General features: G+C 52.3%; 1 protein-coding gene across 1 annotated transcript in view; it reads right to left on the bottom strand.

Moving 5' to 3' along the window:
* The window catches only part of LOC119977119 (nuclear receptor corepressor 2-like), a 132,841-nt gene that overhangs the window by 8,498 nt on the left and 101,473 nt on the right, over positions 1 to 22,870 (bottom strand). Inside the window, exon 9 of the mRNA XM_038817738.1 lies at positions 9,367 to 9,539. Within this exon, the coding sequence (XP_038673666.1) occupies positions 9,367 to 9,539 (173 nt within the window). The remainder of the gene's footprint in view (positions 1 to 9,366; positions 9,540 to 22,870) is intronic.

Raw genomic sequence — 22,870 nt, 5'->3', positions numbered from 1 at the left:
ATTCGGCAGGAGCTAGGGAATGTGGATTGGGAGCAGCTGTTTAAGGGTAAATCCACATTTGAAATGTGGGAGTCTTTTAAGGAAAGGTTGATTAGAGTGCAGGACAGACATGTTCCTGTGAAAATGAGAGATAGAAATGGCAAGATTAGGGAACCATGGATGACGGGTGAAATTGTGAGACTAGCTAAGATGAAAAAGGAAGCATACATAGGATCGAGGCAACTCAAAACTGATGAAGCTTTGGAGGAATATCGGGAATGTAGGACCAATCTGAAATGAGGAATCAAGAGGGCTAAAAGGGGTCATGAAATATCTTTAGCAAACAGGGTTAAGGAAAATCCCAAAGCCTTTTATTCATATATAGGGAGCAAGAGGGTAACTAGAGAAAGGATTGGCCCACTCAAAGACAAAAGAGGGAATTTATGCGTGGACTCAGAGGAAATGGGTGAGATTCTTAACGAGTACTTTGCATCGGTATTCACCGAGGAGAGGGACATGACGGATGTTGAGGTTAGGGATAGATGTTTGATTACTCTAGGTCAAGTCGGCATAAGGAGAGAGGATGTATTGGGTATTCTAAAAAGCATTAAAGTGGACAAATAACCAGGACCGGATGGGATCTATCCCAGGTTACTGAGGGAAGCGAGGGATGAAATAGCTGGGGCCTTAACAGATATCTTTGCAGCATCCTTGAACACGGGTGAGGTCCCGGAGGACTGGAGAATTGCTAATGCTGTCCCCTTTTTTAAGAAGGATAATCCAGGTAATTATAGACCTGTGAGCCTGACATCAGTGGTAGGGAAGCTGCTGGAGAAGATACTGAGGGATAGGATCTATTCCCATTTGGAAGAAAATGGGCTTATCAGTGATAGGCAGCATGGTTTTGTGCAGGGAAGGTCATGTCTTACCAACTTAATAGAATTCTTTGAGGAAGTGACAAAGTTGATTGATGAGGGAAGGACTGTAGATGTCATATACATGAACTTCAGTAAGGCATTTGATAAGGTTCCCATGGCAGGTTGATGGAAAAAGTGAAGTCTCATGGGGTTCAGGGTGTACTAGCTAGATGGATAAAGAACTGGCTGGGCAACAGGAGACAGAGAGTAGTGGTGGAGGGGAGTTTCTCAAAATGGAGAAGGGTGACTAGTGGTGTTCCACAGGGATCCGTGCTCGGACCACTGTTGTTTGTGATCTACATAAATGACCTGGAGGAAGGTATAGGTGGTCTGATTAGCAAGTTTGCAGATGATACTAAGATTGGTGGAGTAGCAGATAGTGAAGGGGACTGTCAGAGAATACAGCAGAATATAGATAGATTGGAGAGTTGGGCAGAGAGATGGCAGATGGAGTTCAATCCAGGCAAATGCGAGGTGATGCATTTTGGAAGATCCAATTTAAGAGCGAACTATACGGTAAATGGAAGAGTCCTGGGGAAAATGGATGTACAGAGAGATCTGGGTGTTCAGGTCCATTGTACCCTGAAGGTGGTTGCACAGGTCGATAGAGTGGTCAAGAAGGCATACAGCATGCTTGCCTTCATCGGACGGGGCATTGAGTACAAGAATCGGCAGGTCATGTTACAGTTGTATAGGACTTTGATTAGGCCACATTTGGAATACTGCGTGCAGTTCTGGTCGCCACATTACCAAAAGGATGTGGATGCTTTAGAGAGGGTGCAGAGGAGGTTCACCAGGATGTTGCCTGGTATGGAGGGCGCTAGCTATGAAGAAAGGTTGAGTAGATTAGGATTGTTTTCATTAGAAAGACGGAGGTTGAGGGGGGACCTGATTGAGGTCTACAAAATTATGAGAGGTATAGACAGGGTGGATAGCAACAAGCTTTTTCCAAGAGTGGGGGTGTCAATTACAAGGAATCACGAGTTCAAGGTGAGAGGGGGAAAGTTTAAGGGAGATGTGCGTGGGAAGTTCTTTATGCAGAGGGTGGTGGGTGCCTGGAACGCATTGCCGGCGGAGGTGGTAGAGGCGGGCACTGTAGTGTCATTTAAGATGCATCTAGATAGATACATGAATGGGCGGGGAGCAGAGGGATACAGATCCTTAGAAAATAGGCGACAGTTTTAGATAGAGGATCTGGGTCGTCGCAGGCTTGGAGGGCCGAAGGGCCTGTTCCTGTGCTGTAATTTTTCTTTGTTCTTTGTTCATTGTTCACACAAGTGCCAGGCAAGGACCATCCCTTCAAGAGAGGATCTAACTACCGCCCCTTGACATTCAATGGAATTACCATCACTGAATACCCAAAAATCAACATTCTGGGGTTACCATTGATCAGAAACTGAACTGGACCCAGCCACATTAATACTGTGGCTACCAGGGCAGGTCAGAGGCTGGGAATCCTATGGTGAGTAACTCGCCTCCTGAACCCCAAAAGCCTGCCCACCATCTACAAGGCACAAGTCAGGAGAGCAATGGACTGTCGCTGGGGCAACATCCTGGAACTGCCTCCCTGAGAGCACAGTGGGTATACCTACACCCCAAGGACTGCAGCGGTTCAAAAAGGTAACTCATTAACACCTTCTGAAGGGCAGCTAGAGATGGGCATAAATGCTGCCTAACCAGCGACGTCCACATCCCATAAATGAATAATTAAAAGAAAACCCTTACCTGCTATCTTTATTCCCACTTAAACAACAAGTGAAATAAACAATCTGAGCTCTCAGTCGACTATTAACTGCCACTGACACACAGGAAAACTTGTTTTACAGAGATGTTCATTGAGAAAGAGAGACCTCTTGACACTGCTTTAAAGATAAGATCTGAATCCTGTCAGTCCCATGCAGAAACTCTGGCTGTACGTCTTCAGCTGGTTTGTTCACCTTTCCAACCACACTGCTCTCTGTCTGCAGACACAGCTTTTTACTGAACTGCAGAGAGGAAACTGCTTGACTTCTGGTCACAGCTTCAGCTCGAACCCCACTGACCTGCATTCCCTGCAAAATGCCTGATAACGTAGCTCCGCCCAGTAATGACAGATTCTTACCAAGCTTAAATCCAATCAACTCCACAGGGAATCCCCATGTTCCAAGCAATATTCCATTAGTCCAAGCTATTTGGTCGAATTATATCCCCCTGGCTCCCAACCTTTCAAGTTAGGATCTATTTTAAAAACACTACCACAGCAGTGACACACACACTAACCCTCACTGCACGAAGCACATATAATACGATCTGAGCGTGCTGTTCTCAGCAAAGGACCCAGCTTTGTACCCTTACGTCCCCACCTCAATGTATTCCGGGCTCGACATGATGTTGAACTCTTCTTTCGCCACCTTCGTCACCGTGCCCACTTCTTTGGGCAAGAATCCTCCCAGCGTTCCACTGATCCTTTCATGTGCCTCCAACATTCTGCCTCCGAGTGGGACCCCCCCCCCCCCCCCGGCCGGGACAATTACCTGCCCTTGATATTTTCATTGAGAACTGTCAACGGGACATTGGCCGTCTTAATTTTTCTGCCCCCCTCACCCATTCCAACCTCTCTCCTTCCGAACTTTCTGCTCTTCACTCTGTCAGGTCTAACCCCGACTTTGTCATCAAACCTGCCGACAAAGGGGGTGCTGTTGTCTGGCGCACTGACCTCTACCTCGCAGAGGCTGAGCGCCAACTCTCCGATACTTCCTCTTACCTCCCCTGGACCATGACCAGACCATTGAACATCAAACCATTATCTCCAACACCGTTAGTGACCTCATTTCCTCCGGATGCCTTCCCCCGACGGCTTCCAACCTCATAGTCTCCCAACCCCGGACAGCCCGTCTCCCAACCCCGGACAGCCCGTCTCCCAACCCCAAACCCCGGACAGCCCGTCTCCCAACCCCGGACAGCCCGTCCCCCAACCCCGGACAGCCCGTCCCCCAACCCCGGGCAGCCCGTCCCCCAACCCCGGGCAGCCCGTCCCCCAACCCCGGACAGCCCGTCCCCCAACCCCGGACAGCCCGTCCCCCAACCCCGGACAGCCCGTCTCCCAACCCCGGACAGCCTGTCTCCAAACCCCGGACAGCCCGTCCCCCAACCCCGGACAGCCCGTCCCCCAACCCCGGACAGCCCGTCTCCCAACCCCGGACAGCCCGTCTCCCAACCCCCAACCCCGGACAGCCCGTCTCCCAACCCCGGACAGCCCGTCTCCCAACCCCGGACAGCCCGTCTCCCAACCCCGGACAGCCCGTCCCCCAACCCCGGACAGCCCGTCTCCCAACCCCGGACAGCCCGTCCCCCAACCCCGGACAGCCCGTCCCCCAACCCCAAACCCCGGACAGCCCGTCCCCCAACCCCGGGCAGCACGTCCCCCAACCCCGGACAGCCCGTCTCCCAACCCCGGACAGCCCGTCTCCCAACCCCCAACCCCGGACAGCCCGTCTCCCAACCCCGGAGAGCCCGTCTCCCAACCCCCAACCCCGGACAGCCCGTCTCCCAACCCCGGACAGCCCGTCCCCCAACCCCGGACAGCCCGTCTCCCAAACCCGGAGAGCCCGTCCCCCAACCCCGGACAGCCCGTCTCCCAAACCCGGAGAGCCCGTCCCCCAACCCCGGACAGCCCGTCCCCAACCCCAAACCCCGGACAGCCCGTCCCCCAACCCCGGACAGCCCGTCTCCCAAACCCGGACAGCCCGTCTCCCAAACCCGGAGAGCCCGTCCCCCAACCCCGGACAGCCCGTCCCCCAACCCCAAACCCCGGACAGCCCGTCCCCCAACCCCCAACCCCGGACAGCCCGTCCCCCAACCCCCAACCCCGGACAGCCCGTCTCCCAACCCCGGACAGCCCGTCTCCCAACCCCGGAGAGCCCGTCTCCCAACCCCGGACAGCCCGTCTCCCAACCCCGGAGAGCCCGTCTCCCAACCCCCAACCCCGGACAGCCCGTCTCCCAACCCCGGACAGCCCGTCTCCCAACCCCCAACCCCGGACAGCCCGTCTCCCAACCCCGGACAGCCCGTCCCCCAACCCCGGACAGCCCGTCTCCCAACCCCCCAACCCCGGACAGCCCGTCTCCCAACCCCGGACAGCCCGCCTCCCAACCCCGGACGGCCCGTCCCCCAACCCCGGACAGCCCGTCTCCCAACCCCCAACCCCGGACAGCCCGTCCCCCAACCCCCAACCCCGGACAGCCCGTCTCCCAACCCCCAACCCCGGACAGCCCGTCTCCCAACCCCGGACAGCCCGTCTCCCAACCCCCAACCCCGAACAGCCCGTCTCCCAACCCCGGAGAGCCCGTCCCCCAACCCCGGACAGCCCGTCCCCAACCCCAAACCCCGGACAGCCCGTCTCCAAACCCCGGACAGCCCGTCTCCCAAACCCGGACAGCCCGTCTCCCAAACCCGGAGAGCCCGTCCCCCAACCCCGGACAGCCCGTCCCCCAACCCCAAACCCCGGACAGCCCGTCCCCCAACCCCGGACAGCCCGTCCCCCAACCCCGGACAGCCCGTCCCCCAACCCCCAACCCCGGACAGCCCGTCTCCCAACCCCGGACAGCCCGTCCCCAACCCCGGACAGCCCGTCTCCCTACCCCAAACCCCGGACAGCCCGTCCCCCAACCCCCAACCCCGGACAGCCCGTCCCCCAACCCCCAACCCCGGACAGCCCGTCTCCCAACCCCGGACAGCCCGTCTCCCAACCCCGGACAGCCCGTCCCCCAACCCCCAACCCCGGACAGCCCGTCTCCCAACCCCGGACAGCCCGTCCCCCAACCCCGGACAGCCTGTCTCCCAACCCCAAACCCCGGACAGCCCGTCCCCCAACCCCCAACCCCGGACAGCCCGTCCCCCAACCCCCAACCCCGGACAGCCCGTCTCCCAACCCCGGACAGCCCGTCTCCCAACCCCGGACAGCCCGTCCCCCAACCCCCAACCCCGGACAGCCCGTCTCCCAACCCCAAACCCCGGACAGCCCGTCTCCCAACCCCCCCAACCCCGGACAGCCCGTCCCCCAACCCCGGACAGCCCGTCTCAAACCCCAAACCCCGGACAGCCCACTTCCCAAAATCCACAAAAAGGACTGTCCCGGCAGGCCCATTGTGTCAGCATGCTCCTGCCCCACCAAACTTATTTCCTCTTATCTCAACTCCATCCTCACTCCTGTGGTCCATTCCCTCCCGCACATACATCCGGGATTCCTCTGATGCCCTGCGTCATATGGACAGCTTCCAGTCCGTGGGCCCTAACCGCATCTTAACCGCATGGACGTGCAATCCCTCTACACCTCCATCCCACACCAGGATGGCCTGACAGCTCTTTGTTTCTTTCCTGGATAATTCCCATCCACCATCACTCTCCTCCGTCTGCCTGAACTTGTTCTATCTCTCAGCAACTTCTCCTTTAACTCATCCCATTTTCTCCACATTAAAGGTGTAGCAATGGGTCCGAGCTGCGCTTGCCTTTTTATGGGGTCTGTGGAACATTCCTTGTTCCAGGCCTATCCGGGCCTCTCCCACAACTCCTTTACCGGTACATTGATGACTATTTTGGTGCTGCTTCATGCTCTCGCCCAGACCAGGAAAAATTCATCAACTTCACTTCCAGTTCCCACCCCTCCATCACTTTCACCTGGTCCATCTCAGACACTTCCCTTCCCTTCCTCGATCTTTCTGTCTCAGTTTCCGGCAATAGACTATCCACTAATATCCACTACAAGCCCACTGACTCCCACAGCTATCTGGACTACAGCCCTTCACACCCTACACCCTGTAAGGACTCCATCCCTTTCTCTCGGCTCCTTCGCCTCCGTCACATTTGTTCCGGCGATGCCACTTTCCAAAATGCTGCTTCAAAAATGTGTTCCTTCTTCCTCAACCGTGATTTTCCACCTACAGCTGTTGACAGGGCCCTCAACAGTGTGCGGTCCATCTCCCGTGCCACTACCCCCCACTCCCTCCCAGAACAAGGATAGAGTCCCCCTTGTTCTCACATTTCGTCCCACCAGCCTCCGTATGCAAAGCATAATCCTCCGCCATTTTCTCCAACTCCCGCGTGATGCCACCACCAAACACATCTTCCCTTCACTCCCTCTGTCAGCATTCCGCAGAGACCGTTCCCTCCGAGACAATCTAGTCCACTCCTCCACCATACCCAGTACCTCTCCCATCACCCATGGCACCTTCCCATGCAATCGCAGAAGGTGTAACATCTGCCCCTTTACCTATTCTATGCTTAACATCCCAGGCCCAAAATACTCATCCCAGGGTAAGCAGTGTTTCACTTGCACCTCTTCCAATTTGGTCTACTGCATTCGCTGCTCCCAATGTGGTCTCCTCTATATCAGAGAGACCAAACACAGACTGGGTGATCGCTTTGCTGAGCATCTTCAGTCTGTGCGCATTCAGGACCCTGACCTTCCTGTTGCTTGCCATTTGAACACAAGACCCGGCTCCCATGCCCACATGTCTGTCCTTGGCCTGCTGCAATGTTCCAGTGAAGCTCAACGCAAACTGGAGGAACAACATCTCATCTTCCGGTTAGGCAGCTACAGCCTTCCGGCCTGAACATCGAATTCAACAACTTCAGATGGTCAGCTCTACCCCACCTCGACCCATTTGTTTTCATCCCATTTCATTTTAATTGGGCCGGATTCTCCGGTCGCTGAAATCGCATTCGGCGATTGGCCAGAGAATCCCTGTTTCCGCTGAAATCGGGGACGGCGGCCCTTTCGCAAAGCTGTGCTGCCTCCAAAGCGCTGAACTCTCGGAGTACGCCACACGCTGTCTCGTGGCCTAAAGACGTTGCCTAAGGCTCACCCCCCCCCCAATGCTCCACCCCCGACCTGCCGAGTTCCTGACGGCGTGGGTCTCTCAAGGACTCACCCGTCGGTAACTCGGCCGAGCGGCTGCAGACTCAGCCCAGCACAGCCACAGTCGGGGGAGGGAGGACTTTGCCATGGGCTGGGGGCATTGTTGGGGGTTGGTCCTGGGGCTCACGAGCCGGCCAAAGTAGGGGAACCATCCTGAGGGCCGGGTCTGCATGCGACTGGCGCCATGTTACACGGTAATTCTCCGGCCGTATCAGCAGCTAGAGCTGGGTACTCTGTGCTGCCAACTTGCTAGCCCCCAGCAAAACAGAGGATCGGTGGCCGTTTTACGTCAAACCTTCGGTCGTAAAACATCACCGTTCCCACGCCGGCGTCAGGACATAGCCTGAGAATCGGAGAATCCAGCCACTGTCTTTTACATTTTATTTCTTTCCTGTCTTTCTTTATATATATATTTCCCCCCACTGTGTCCCTCTATCTTATCCCCCCTTCCCCCTTATTCTCATTTTACCTCTCTCCCACCCATGTCCCCCTTCCGCCCACATCTACATCTGGACAGTTTACCCTCTGATTTCAGTTTCTCTGCTGTTCGGCCTTTCACACCTTTTGTTCTCTCTGGGGACGGCCATTAGCACCCGGCTTCCCTGGGTTTCTCTGTCTGTTAGCACTCTGTTCCCTTGGTTTCTGTGGCTATTAGCACTCTGTTCCCTTGGTTCCTGTAGCCATTAGCACTCTGTTCCCTTGGTTTCTGTGTCTATTAGCACTCTGTACCCTTGGTTTCTGTGGCCATTAGCACGCTGTTCCCTTGGTTTCTGTAGCCATTAGCACTCTGTTCCCTTGGTTTCTGTGGCTATTAGCACTCTGTTCCCTTGGTTTCTGTGTCTATTAGCACTCTGTACCCTTGGTTTCTGTGGCTATTAGCACTCTGTTCCCTTGGTTTCTGTGTCTATTAGCACGCTGTTCCCTTAGTTTCTGTGGCCATTAGCACGCTGTTCCCTTGGTTTCTGTGTCTGTTAGCACTCTGTTCCCTTGGTTTCTGTGTCTGTTAGCACTCTGTTCCCTTGGTTTCTGTGTCTATTAGCACTCTGTTCCCTTGGTTTCTGTGGCTATTAGCACTCTGTTCCCTTGGTTTCTGTGTCTATTAGCACGCTGTTCCCTTAGTTTCTGTGGCCATTAGCACGCTGTTCCCTTAGTTTCTGTGGCCATTAGCACGCTGTTCCCTTGGTTTCTGTGTCTGTTAGCACTCTGTTCCCTTGGTTTCTGTGTCTATTAGCACTCTGTTCCCTTGGTTTCTGTGTCTGTTAGCACTCTGTTCCCTTGGTTTCTGTGTCTGTTAGCACTCTGTTCCCTTGGTTTCTGTGTCTGTTAGCACTCTGTTCCCTTGGTTTCTGTGGCTATGACCCGTCTTTCATTCCGTCACGCTACAGTATAAATATCTCCCACTTTCTCTGTCTTTAGCTTTGACAAAGAGTCATCGGACTCGAAACGTTAGCTCTTTCCTCTCCCTACAGATCCTGCCAGACCTGCTGAGATTTTCCAGCATTTTCGATATCTCTGAAATTCCTACATTCAAACACAAAAACCTTTCTGAATTTTTACGGTGTGAATATTTTGTACCTTTGGATGTGTTCCTGGAACTCTCGCTGTTTGCGAATCTCTGGGAACTGACGCTCATAATACTCCCGCACCTTGTTTTCCTTAGCCCGTCGCCGTGGGTTATTCTCAATCCGCTCAATCTTCTTTTCCCAGGCTTCCATCAGTTGGTCATAACGTTGGCAGAATTTCTGTTCCTGTCAACAGATGAAAGGACAGGAGTTAGGGCAATCCTCTCCCTCAGTCCAGCCCCAAAAACCCCACACCATGTATCCATGGACACTGCTCTCTCCAAATTAAAGGCATTTAGGGCAATGCCTTCTCCATTGATGCTCTTCGCCTTCTCACCCCCGGAGACCAACGTGTTGTGAAGAAAGTGACATCTCTGGGCCAATGGGACAGAGTGTCCAGCCAGACTATCCATTTCCACATCACATCAAAGCAATTTTGTCTCCAACAGGGTAGATCTCAGGTTCATTTGTCCATGTTCCTGACCAGAAATCACTTTGGCAATAAGAACAAATAACAAAGAACAATACAGCAGAGGGACAGGCCCTTCGGCCCTCCAAGCCTGCGCCAATCATGTGTCCTATCTAGACCAACCGCCTGTATCCTTCTATACCCCGTCTGTTCATGTGCCGATCCAGATAAGTCTTAAAGGTCGCTAACGTATCTGCCTCAACCACCTCACTTGGCAGCGCATTCCAGGCCACCACCACCCTCTGTGTAAAACACTTCCCCCTCACATCTCCACTGAACCTATCCCCCCTCACCTTGAACCTGTGCTCCTTGTAAATGTCATTTCCACCCTGGGAAAAAGACTACAACTGTTCACCCTCTCTATACCCCTCATCATTTTATAAACTTCTATCAGGTCGCCCCTCAGCCTCCGTCTCTCCAGGGAGAGCAATCCCAGTTTAATCAATGTCTCCTCATAGCTAATACCCTCCACACCAGGCAATATCCTGGTAAACCTTTTCTGTACTATACAGATTGTGTCCAGCATTGGTGAGCACTGTATTGTGTCCAACAGTGGTGAGCACTCTATTGTGTCCAACACTGGTGAGCACTGCATTGTGGACAACACTGGTGAGCACTGTATCGTCTCCAACACTGATGAGCACTGTATTGTGTCCAACACTGGTGAGCACTGTATCGTGTCCAACACTGGTGAGCACTGTATTGGATCCAACACTGGTGAGCACTGTACTGTGTTCAACACTTGTGAGCACCGTATTGTGTCCAACACTGTTGAGCACTGTATTGTGTCCACCACTGGTGATCACTGTATTGTGGACAGCACTGGTGAGCACTGTATTGTGGACAGCACTGGTGAGCACTGTATTGTGGACAGCACTGGTGAGCACTGTATTGTGTCCAAAACTGGTGAGCACTGTCTTGTGTCCAACACTGGTGAGCATTGTATTGTGGACAGCACTGGTGAGCACTGTATTGTGTCCAATACTGGTGAGCACTGTATTGTGGACAGCACTGGTGAGCACTGTATTGTGGACAGCACTGGTGAGCACTGTATTGTGTCCAACACTGGTGAGCACTGTATTGTGTCCAACACTGGTGAGCACTGTATTGTGGACAGCACTGGTGAGCACTGTATTGTGTCCAACACTGGTGAGCACTGTATCGTCTCCAACACTGATGAGCACTGTATTGTGTCCAACACTGGTGAGCACTGTATCGTGTCCAACACTGGTGAGCACTGTATTGTGGACAGCACTGGTGAGCACTGTATTGTGGACAGCACGGGTGAGCACTGTATTGTGGCCAGCACTGGTGAGCACTGCATTGTGTCTAACACTGGTGAGCACTGTATCGTGTCTAACACGGCTGAGCACTCTATTGTGTCCAACACTGGTGAGCACTGCATTGTGGACAGCACTGGTGAGCACTGTATCGTCTCCAACACTGATGAGCACTGTATTGTGTCCAACACTGGTGAGCACTGTATCGTGTCCAACACTGGTGAGCACTGTATTGTATCCAACACTGGTGAGCACTGTACTGTGTTCAACACTGGTGAGCACTGTATTGTGGACAGCACTGGTGAGCACTGTATTGTGGACAGCACTGGTGAGCACTGTATTGTGGCCAGCACTGGTGAGCACTGCATTGTGTCTAACACTGGTGAGCACTGTATTGCGTCCAAAACTGGTGAGCACTGTATTGCATCCAACACTGGTGAGCACTGTATCATGTCCAACACTGGTGAGCACTGTACTGTGTTCAACACTGGTGAGCACGGTATTGTGTCCAGCACTGTTGAGCACTGTATTGTGTCCAATACTGGTGAGCACTGTATTGTGGACAGCACTGGTGAGCACTGTATTGTGGACAGCACTGGTGAGCACTGTATTGTGCCCAACACTGGTGAGCACTGTATTGTGTCCAACACTGGTGAGCACTGTATTGTGGACAGCACTGGTGAGCACTGTATTGTGCCCAGCACTGGTGATCATTGTACTGGGTCCAGCACTGGTGAGCACAGTTCTTTGTCCTACATTGGTGAGCACTATTTTGTGGACATCACTGGTGAGCACTGTATTGTGGAAAACATGGATGGACACTATTGTGGACATCACTGGTGAGCACTGTACTGTGTCCAACACCGGTGAGCACTGTACTCTGTCCAACGTTGGTGAGCACTGTACTGTGCCCAACACTGGTGAGCATTAAATTGTGTCCAACACTGGTGTACACTGTATTGTGTCCAACACCGGTGAGCACTGTATTGTGCCCAAGACTGGTGAGCACTGTATTCTGCCCAACACTGGTGAGCACTGTATTGTGGACAACACTGGTGAGCACTGGACTGTGTCCAAATCTGGTGAGGACTGGACCGTGTCCAACACTGGTGAGCACTGTATTGTGGACAGTACTGGTGAGCACTGTACTGTGTTCAACACTGGTGAGCACCGTATTGTGTCCAGCACTGTTGAGCACTGTATTGTGTCCAATACTGGTGAGCACTGTATTGTGGACAGCACTGGTGAGCACTGTATTGTGTCCAACATTGGTGAGCACTGTATTGTGTCCAACACTGGTGAGCACTGTATTGTGGACAGCACTGGTGAGCACTGTATAGTGCCCAGCACTGGTGAGCATTGTACTGGGTCCAGCACTGGTGAGCACAGTTCTTTGTCCTACGTTGGTGAGCACTATTTTGTGGACATCACTGGTGAGCACTGTATTGTAGAAAACACGGATGGACACTATTGTGGACATCACAGGTGAGCACTGTACTGTGTCCAACACTGGTGAGCACTGTACTCTGTCCAACATTGGTGAGCACTGTACTGTGCCCAACACTGGTGAGCATTAAATTGTGTCCAACACTGGTGAGCACTGTATTGTGCCCAACACCGGTGAGCACTGTATTGTGTCCAACACTGGTGGGGACTGTATTGTGCCCAACACTGGTGAGCACTGTATTGTGCCCAACACCGGTGAGCACTGTATTGTGTCCAACACTGGTGGGGACTGTATTGTGCCCAACACTGGTGAGCACTGTATTGTGGACAACACTGGTGAGCACTGGACTGTGTCCAACTCTGGTGAGCACTGGACCGTGTCCAACACTGGTGAGCACTGTATTGTGTCCAACACTGGTGAGCACTGTATTAAGTCGAACACAGGTGAGCACTGTATTGTGGACAGCACTAGTGAGCACTGTATTGTGTCCAGCACTGATGAGCACTGGACTGAGTCCAACACTCGTGGGCACTTTATTGTGTCCAATAGTGGTGAACACTGTATTGGGTCCAAAATTGGCAAGCACGGCACTGTGTCTCACAATGGTGAACACTGTATTGTGGACAGCACTGGTGAACATTGTACTGTGTCCAACACTGGTGTGCACTGTATTGTGTCCAACACTGGTTATCACTGTACTGTGTCCAACACTGGTGTGCACTGTATTGTGTCCAACACTGGTTATCACTGTATTGTGTCCAACACTGGTGTGCACTGTATTGTGTCCAACACTGGTTATCACTGTATTGTGTCCAACACTGGTGAGCACTGAATTGTGTCCAACACTGGTGAGCATTCTATTGTGGACATCACTGGTGAACATTATACTGTGTCCAACACTGGTGTGCATTGTATTGTGTCCAACACTGGTGATCACTGTATTGTGTCCAACATTGGTGAGCACTGTATTGTGTCCAGCATTGGTGAACATTGTACTGTGTCCAACACTGGTGAGCACTGTATTGTGTCCAACAATGGTGATCACTGGACGGTGTCGAGCACTAGTGATCACTGTGTTGTGGACAGCACTAGTGAGCACTGTATTATGTCCAACACTGGTGAGCACTGTATTGTGTCCAACACTGGTGAGCACTGTATTGTGGACAGCACTGGTGAGCACTGTATTGTGTCCAACACTGGTGAGCACTGAATTGTGTCCAACACTGCTGAGCACTGTATTGTGGACAACATTGGTGAGCACTGTATTGTGTCCAACACTGGTGAGCACTGTATTTATGTGTAAAACATGTGAGCACTGTATTGTGTATAGCACTGGTGAGCACTACTGTGTACAACACCAGTGTGCTCTGTACTGTGTACAACATTGGTGAGCACTGGATTATATACAACCTTGGTGTGGTCGGTATTATGTACACCACTGCCAAGCGCTGTACATTCAGCGGGGTGCAGTGCTCCAACTGTGAGATGTGGCAGATCTGTGACTATTTCAGCGTTCCGGTCGACTACATCTGCAGCAAGTGTAACCAATGGCAGCTCCTCACAGACCGCATGGTTCGGTTGGAGCAGCAATTGGATGCACTTAGGAGCATCGCAGGTGGCGGAAAGCGTCATAGATAGCAGTTATATAAATGTGGTCACACCCAAGGTGCAGGCAGAGAAATGGGTGACCACCAGAAGGGGCAGGCAGTCAGTGCAGGAATCCCCTGTGGTTGTCCCACTCTCTAACAGGTATACCCCTTTGGATACTGTCGGGGGGGGATAGCCTATCAGGGGAAAACAGCAGCAGCCAGAACAGTGGCACCACGGCTGGCCCTGATGTTCAGCAGGGAGGGTCAAAGCGCAGAAGAGCAATAGTCATAGGGGACTCGATAGTCAGGGGCACAGATAGGCGCTTCTGTGGACGTCAAAGAGACTCCAGGATGGTATGTTGCCTCCCTGGTGCCAGGGTCCAGGATGTCTCCAAACGAGTAGCGGGCATCCTGAAGGGGGAGGGCAAACAGGCAGAGGTTGTGGTACATATTGGTACTAGCGACATAGGCAGGAAAGGGCATGAGGTCCTGCAGCAGGAGTTCAGGGAGCTGGGCAGAAAGTTAAAAGACAGGACCTCTAGGGTTGTAATCTCGGGATTACTCCCTGTGCCACGTGCCAGTGAGGCTAGAAATAGGAAGATAGAGCAGCTAAACACGTGGCTAAACAGCTGGTGTAGGAGGGAGGGTTTCCGTTATCTGGACCACTGGGAGCTCTTCCGGGGCTGGTGTGACCTGTATAAGAAGGGCAGGTTGCATCTAAACTGGAGAGGCATAAATATCCTGGCCGCGAGGTTTGCTAGTGACACACGGGAGGGTTTAAACTAGTATGGCAGGGGGGTGGGTACCGGAACAATAGGTCAGAAGGTGAAAGCATTGAGGGAGAACTAGGGAATAGGGCCACCATGGCTCTGAGGAAGAGCAGACAGGGAGATGTTGCTGAAAACAGCGGGTCTGGTGGCCTGAAGTGCATATGTTTTAATGCAAGAAGTATAACGGGTAAGGCAGATGAACTTAGAGCTTGGATTAGTACTTGGAACTATGATGTTGTTGCCATTACAGACTCCTGGTTGAGGGAAGGACAGGATTAGCAGCTGAACGTTCCAGGATTTAGATGTTTCAGGTGGGATAGAGGGGGATGTAAAAGGGGTGGCGGAGATGCACTACTGGTTAGGGAGAATATCACAGCTGTACTGTGGGAGGACACCTCAGAGGGCAGTGAGGCTATATGGGTAGAGATCAGGAATAAGAAGGGTGCAGTCACAATGTTGGGGGTTTACTACAGGCCTCCCAACAGCCAGCGGGAGATAGAGGAGCAGATAGGTAGACAGATTTTGGAAAGGAGTAAAAGCAACAGGGTTGTTGTGATGGGAGACTTCAACTTCCGCAATATTGACTGGGACTTACTTAGTGCTAGGGGCCTGGACGGGGCAGAGTTTATAAGGAGCATCCAGGAGGGCTTCTTAAAACAATATGTAGATAGTCCAACTAGGGAAGGGGCTGTACTGGACCTGGTATTGGGGAATGAGCCCGGCCAGGTGGTAGAGGTTTCAGTCGGGGAGCATTTCGGGAACAGTGACCACAATTCAGTAAGTTTTAAAGTGCTGGTGGACAAGGATAAGAGTGGCCCTCGGGTGAATGTGCTAAATTGGGGGAAGGCTAATTTTAACAATATTAGGCAGGAACTGTAGAACCTAGATTGGGGGCGGATGTTTGAGGGTAAATCAACATCTGACATGTGAGAGGCTTTCAAATGTCAGTTGAAAGGAATTCAGGACCGGCATGTTCCTGTGCGGAAGAAAGATAAATACGGCAAATTTCGGGAACCTTGGATAACGGGAGATATTGTAGGCCGCGTCAAAAAGAAAAAGGACGCATTTGTCAGGGCTAGAAGGCTGGGAACAGACAAAGCCTGTGTGGAATATAAGGAATGTAGGAAGGAACTTAAGCATGGAGTCAGGAGGGCTAAAAGGGGTCACGAAAAGTCCTTGGTAAATAGGATTCAGGAAAATCCCAAGGCTTTTTACACGGACATAAAAAGCAAGAGGGTAGCCAGGGAAAGGGTTGGCCCACTGAAGGATAGGCGAGGGAATCTATATGTGGAGCCAGAGGAAATGGGCGAGGTACTAAATGAATACTTTGCATCAGTATTCACCAAAGAGAAGGAATTGGTGGATGTTGAGTCTGGAGAAGGGTGTGTAGATAGCCTGGGTCACATTGAGATCCAAAAAGACGAGGTGTTGGGCATCTTGAAAAATATTAAGGTAGATAAGTCCCTAGGGCCTGATGGGATCTACCCCAGAATACTGAAGGAGGCTAGAGAGAAAATTGCTGAGGCCTTGACAGAAATCTTTGGATCCTCACTGTCTTCAGGTGATGTCCCGGAGGACTGGAGAATAGCCAATGTTGTTCCTTTGTTTAAGAAGGGTAGTGAGGATAATCCAGGGAACTACAGGCCGGTGAGCCTTACGTCAGTGGTAGGGAAATTACTGGAGAGAATTCTTCGAGACAGGATCTACTCCCATTTGGAAGCAAATGGATGTATTAGTGAGAGGCAGCATGGTTTTGTGAAGGGGAGATCGTGTCTCACTAACTTGATAGAGTTTTTCGAGGAGGTCACAAAGATGATTGATGCAGGTAGGGCAGTGGATGTTGTCTATATGGACTTCAGTAAGGCCTTTGACAAGGTCCCTCATGGCAGACTGGTACAAAAGGTGAAGACACACGGGATCAGGGGTGAGCTGGCAAGGTGGATACAGAACTGGCTAGGTCATAGAAGACAGACAGTAGCAATGGAAGGGTGCTTTTCTAATTGGAGGGCTGTGACTAGTGGTGTTCCGCAGGGATCAGTGCTGGGACCTTTGCTGTTCATAGTATATATAAATGATTTGAGGAAAATGTAACTGGTCTGATTAGTAAGTTTGCAGACGATACAAAGGTTGGTGGAATTGCGGATAGCGATGAGGGACTGTCAGAGGATACAGCAGGATTTAGATCGTTTGGAGACTTGGGCGGAGAGATGGCAGATGGAGTTTAATCCGGACAAATGTGAGGTAATACATTTTGGAAGGTCCAATGCAGGTAGGGAATATACAGTGAATGGTAGAACCCTCCAGAGTATTGACAGTCAGAGAGATCTAGGTGTACAGGTCCACAGGTCACTGAAAGGGGCAACACAGGTGGAGAAGGTAGTCAAGAAGGCATACGGCATGCTTGCCTTCATTGGCCGGGGTATTGAGTATAAGAATTGGCAAGTCATGTTGCAACTGTATAGAATCTTAGTTAGGCCACACTTGGAGTATAGTGTTCAATTCTGGTCGCCACACTACCAGAAGGATGTGGAGGCTTTAGAGAGGGTGCAGAAGAGATTTACCAGGATGCTGCCTGGTATGGAGGGCATTAGCTATGAGGAGCGGTTGAATAAACTCGGTTTGTTCTCACTGGAATGAGGGAAGTTGAGGGGTGACCTGATAGAGGTCCACAAAATTATGAGGGGCATAGACAGAGTGGATAGTCAGAGACTTTTTCCCAGGGTAGAGGGGTCAATTACTAAGGGGCATAGGTTTAAGGTGCGAGGGGCAAGGTTTAGAGGAGATGTATGAGGCAAGTTTTTTACACAGAGGGTAGTGGGTGCCTGGAACTCGCTGCCGGAGGAGGTGGTGGAAGCAGGGACGATAGTGACATTTAAGGGGCATCTTGACAAATACATGAATAGGATGGGAATAGAGGGATACGGACCCAGGAAGTGTAGAAGATTTTAGTTTAGACTGGCAGCATGGTCGGCACGGGCTTAGTGGGCCGAACGGCCTGTTCCTGTGCTGTACTTTTCTTTGTTATAATACTGGTGAGCACTGCATTGTGCACAACACTAGGGGGAGGCAGTGGTATAGTGGTATTATCACTGGACCAGTAATCCAAAGACCCAAAGCATTGGGGCTGGTTTAGCTCACCAGGCTAAATCGCTGGCTTTGAAAGCAGACCAAGCAGGCCAGCAGCACGGTTCAATTCCCGTACCAGCCTCCCCGGACAGGTGCCGGAATGTGGCGACTAGGGGCTTTTCACAGTAACTTCATTGAAGCCTACTCGTGACAATAAGTGATTTTCGTTAAATTTCATTGCTCTGGAGACCGAGGTTCAAATCTCACCCACTGCAGACAGTGAATTTTGAATTCAATTTAAAAAAATCTGGAATTGGAAGTCTCGTGATGGCCATGAAACTATTGCCGATTGTGTAAAAACCCATCGGGTTCACTAATATCCTTTAGGGAGGGAAATCTGCCGTCCTTACCCGGTCTGGCCTACATGTGACTCCAGACCCACAAAATGCGGTTGACTCTTAACACTCCCCTCAAGGACAATTAGGGATGGGCAATAAATGCTGGCACAGCAACGCCCATAAAAAACACTGGTGAGCACTGCATTGTGGACAGCACTGGTGAGCGCTGCATTGTGGACAGCACTGGTGAGCACTGCATTGTGGACAGCACTGGTGAGCACTGCATTGTGGACAGCACTGGTGAGCACTGCATTGTGGACAGCACTGGTGAGCGCTGCATTGTGGACAGCACTGGTGAGCACTGCATTGTGGACAGCACTGGTGACCACTGCATTGTGGACAGCACTGGTGAGCACTGCATTGTGGACAGCACTGGTGAGCGCTGCATTGTGGACAGCACTGGTGAGCACTGCATTGTGGACAGCACTGGTGAGCACTGCATTGTGGACAGCACTGGTGAGCGCTGCATTGTGGACAGCACTGGTGAGCACTGCATTGTGGACAGCACTGGTGAGCACTGCATTGTGGACAGCACTGGTGAGCACTGCATTGTGGACAGCACTGGTGAGCACTGCATTGTGGACAGCACTGGTGAGCACTGCATTGTGGACAGCACTGGTGAGCACTGCATTGTGGACAGCACTGGTGAGCACTGCATTGTGGACAGCACTGGTGAGCACTGCATTGTGGACAGCACTGGTGAGCGCTGCATTGTGGACAGCACTGGTGAGCACTGCATTGTGGACAGCACTGGTGACCACTGCATTGTGGACAGCACTGGTGAGCACTGCATTGTGGACAGCACTGGTGAGCGCTGCATTGTGGACAGCACTGGTGAGCACTGCATTGTGGACAGCACTGGTGAGCACTGCATTGTGGACAGCACTGGTGAGCACTGCATTGTGGACAGCACTGGTGAGCGCTGCATTGTGGACAGCACTGGTGAGCACTGCATTGTGGACAGCACTGGTGAGCACTGCATTGTGGACAGCACTGGTGAGCACTGCATTGTGGACAGCACTGGTGAGCACTGCATTGTGGACAGCACTGGTGAGCACTGCATTGTGGACAGCACTGGTGAGCACTGCATTGTGGACAGCACTGGTGAGCACTGCATTGTGGACAGCACTGGTGAGCACTGCATTGTGGACAGCACTGGTGAGCACTGCATTGTGTACAATAACTCACACTGTTTCAGCAGGGAAACATGCCCAACATCATGTTATTGCCCATCCCTAGTTGCCCTTCAGAAGATGGTGGGTGAGCTGCCTTCTTAAACCACTGCAGTCCCTGAGGTGTAGGTACACCCACTGTGCTGTTAGGGAGGGAGTTCCAGGATGTTGCCCCAGCGACAGTGAAGGAACGGCCGATATATTTCCCAGTCAGGATGGTGAGTGACTTGGAGGGGAACCTCCAGGTGGTGGGGTTCCCAGGTATCTGCTGCCCTTGTCCTTCTAGATGGTAGAGGCTGTAGGTTTGGAAGGTGCTGTCAAAGGAACCTTGGTGAGTTGCTGCAGGGCATCTTGTAGATGGTACACACGGCTGCCACTGTGCGTCGGTGGTGGAGGGTTTGTATGTTTGTGAAAGGGGGAGCAATCAAGCGGGGCTGCTTTGTCAAACAGAACAATACAAAGCACCCACCTCTGACACTGACCCCTCACCCCATCCCGGCCCAACCCCAACACTGACCCCTCACCCCATCCCGGCCCAACCCCAACACTGACCCCTCACCCCATCCCAACACAACTCCAACACTGACCCCTCACCCCATCACCACCCCAATACTGCCCCATTATCATCCTGTACCTAACACTGACCCATCACCCCATCCCAACACAACCCCAACACTGACCCCTCACCCCATCCCAACACAACCCCAACACTGACCCCTCACCCCATCCCAACACAACCCCAACACTGACCCCTCACCCCATCCCAACACAACCCCAACACTGACCCCTCACCCCATCCCGGCCCAACCCCAACACTGACCCCTCACCCCATCCCAACACAACCCCAACACTGACCCCTCACCCCATCCCAACACAACCCCAACACTGACCCCTCACCCCATCCCAACACAACTCCAACACTGACCCCTCACCCCATCCCAACACAACCCCAACACTGACCCCTCACCCCATCACCACCCCAACATTGACCCCTCACCCCATCCCAACACAACTCCAACACTGACCCCTCACCCCATCCCAACACAACCCCAACACTGACCCCTCACCCCATCCCAACACAACTCCAACACTGACCCCTCACCCCATCCCAACACAACCCCAACACTGACCCCTCACCCCATCACCACCCCAATACTGCCCCATTATCATCCTGTACCCAACACTGACCCCTCACCCCATCCCAACACAACCCCAACACTGACCCCTCACCCCATCCCAACACAACCCCAACACTGACCCCTCACCCCATCCCAACACAACCCCAACACTGACCCCTCACCCCATCACCACCCCAATACTGCCCCATTATCATCCTGTACCCAACACTGACCCCTCACCCCATCCCGGCCCAACTCCAACACTGACCCCTCACCCACTGACCAAACACTGAACAAAGAACAAAGACCAATACAGCACAGGAACAGGCCCTTCGGCCCTCCAAGCCTGTACCGGTTATGATACCACCCTTGGCTCAATCCCTCAGCCCTTCCTTGTGCCGTATCCCTCTATACCCATCCTATCCATGTGTTTGTCAAGATGCCTTTTGAACGCCGTTAATGTATCTGTTTCCACACCCTCCCCTGGCAACGCGTTCCAGGCACTCACCACCCTCTGTGTAACAACCTGCCTCACACATCTCCTCTAAACTTTGCCCCATGGACCTTAAACCTATGCCACCTGGTGACTGACCCCTCCACCCTGGGAAAGAGTGCCTGCCCATCCACTCTATCCATGCACCTCATAATCTTGTAGACCGCTATCAGGTCGCCCCTCAACCTTTGTCTTTCTAACGGAAACAGTCCGAGTCTATTCAGCCTCTCCACATAGCTAACACCCTCCAGACCCGGCAACATCCTGGTAAACCTCCTCTGCACCCTCTCCAAAGCCTCCACATCCTTCTGGTAGTGTGGTGACCAGAATTGGGCGCAATATTCCAAGTGCGGCCTCACCAAGGTTCTATACAACTGTACCATGACTTGCCAGTTTTTATACTCGATGCCCCGTCCAATGAAGGCAAGCATTCCGTCTGCTTTCTTCACTACCTTGTCTACTTGTGTTGCCACCTTCAAAGATCTGTGGACCTGCACGCCCAGATCTCTCTGACTTTCTATATTCCTAAGAGTTCTATGTTAGACCCACCAAAATGCATTACCTCACATTTATCCGGATTAAACTCCATTTGCCATTTCTCTGCCCAAGTCTCCAACCTATCTATGTCCTGCTGTATCCTCTGACAATCCTCAACACAATCTGCCACTCCACCAACCTTGGTATCATCCGCGAATTTGCTAATCAGATCGGCTACATTTTCCTCCAAATCGTTTATGTACACCACAAACAACAGAGACCCCAGCACCAATCCCTGTGGAATACCACTAGTCACAACCTTCTATTCAGAAACACACCCTTCTACTGCTACTGTCTGCCTTCTGTGACTGAGCCAGTTCTGTATCCTTCTGACCCTCAGCTCCTGATCCAACACTGACCCCTCACCCCTAACCCCAACACTGACCCCTCACCCCAACCCAATAGTGACCCTTCACCCTGACCCAAAATTGAGCCCTCACCCCAACCCCAAAACTAGATCTACCCTGACCCCAACATTGACCTGCCAACCTCACCCTGATCCCAACAGTTACCCATCACTCCCCCATCCCCTCACACCACCCTGACCCCAATTCTGACCCACCCCTGACCGTGAACTGCCCTCCCTCCCCATCCTGAGGGGCAGCCGAATGTTGAGTTGGGCCTGGGGCAGTCTCAGGTGAGCGAGACTCAATCCAGCAGTGAGCAGGGCATAATGGACAGAATGGCTTCCTCTGCTATATCGTTCGGTCACTCTCTCTGTCCAAATGGACTAGAATTGCGCAAACAAACAGAGTCATAGATGTTTACAGCATAAAAACAGGCCGTTCGGCCCAGCTTGTCCGTGCCGTTTTTACCACTAAGCTAGTCCCACTTGTCCGCATTTGGTCCATATCCCTCTATCCTCACCCTGCCCATATACCTGTCTATCACTGCCTCTATCACTATCACTGCCTCTATCTCTGCCTCTATCTCTGCCTCTATCACTATCACTGCCTCTATCTCTGCCTCTATCTCTGCCTCTATCTCTGCCTCTATCTCTGCCTCTATCTCTGCCTCTATCTCTGCCTCTATCTCTGCCTCTATCTCTGCCTCTATCTCTGCCTCTATCACTGCCTCTATCACTGCCTCTATCACTGCCTCTGTCACTGCCTCTATCACTGCCTCTATCACTGCCTCTATCACTGCCTCTATCACTGTCACTGCCTCTATCACTGCCT

This window comes from Scyliorhinus canicula, chromosome 1, assembly GCF_902713615.1.
Source record: "Scyliorhinus canicula chromosome 1, sScyCan1.1, whole genome shotgun sequence".
Lineage (NCBI taxonomy): Eukaryota > Metazoa > Chordata > Chondrichthyes > Carcharhiniformes > Scyliorhinidae > Scyliorhinus > Scyliorhinus canicula.
This window is presented reverse-complemented; position numbering and strand designations above follow the sequence as displayed.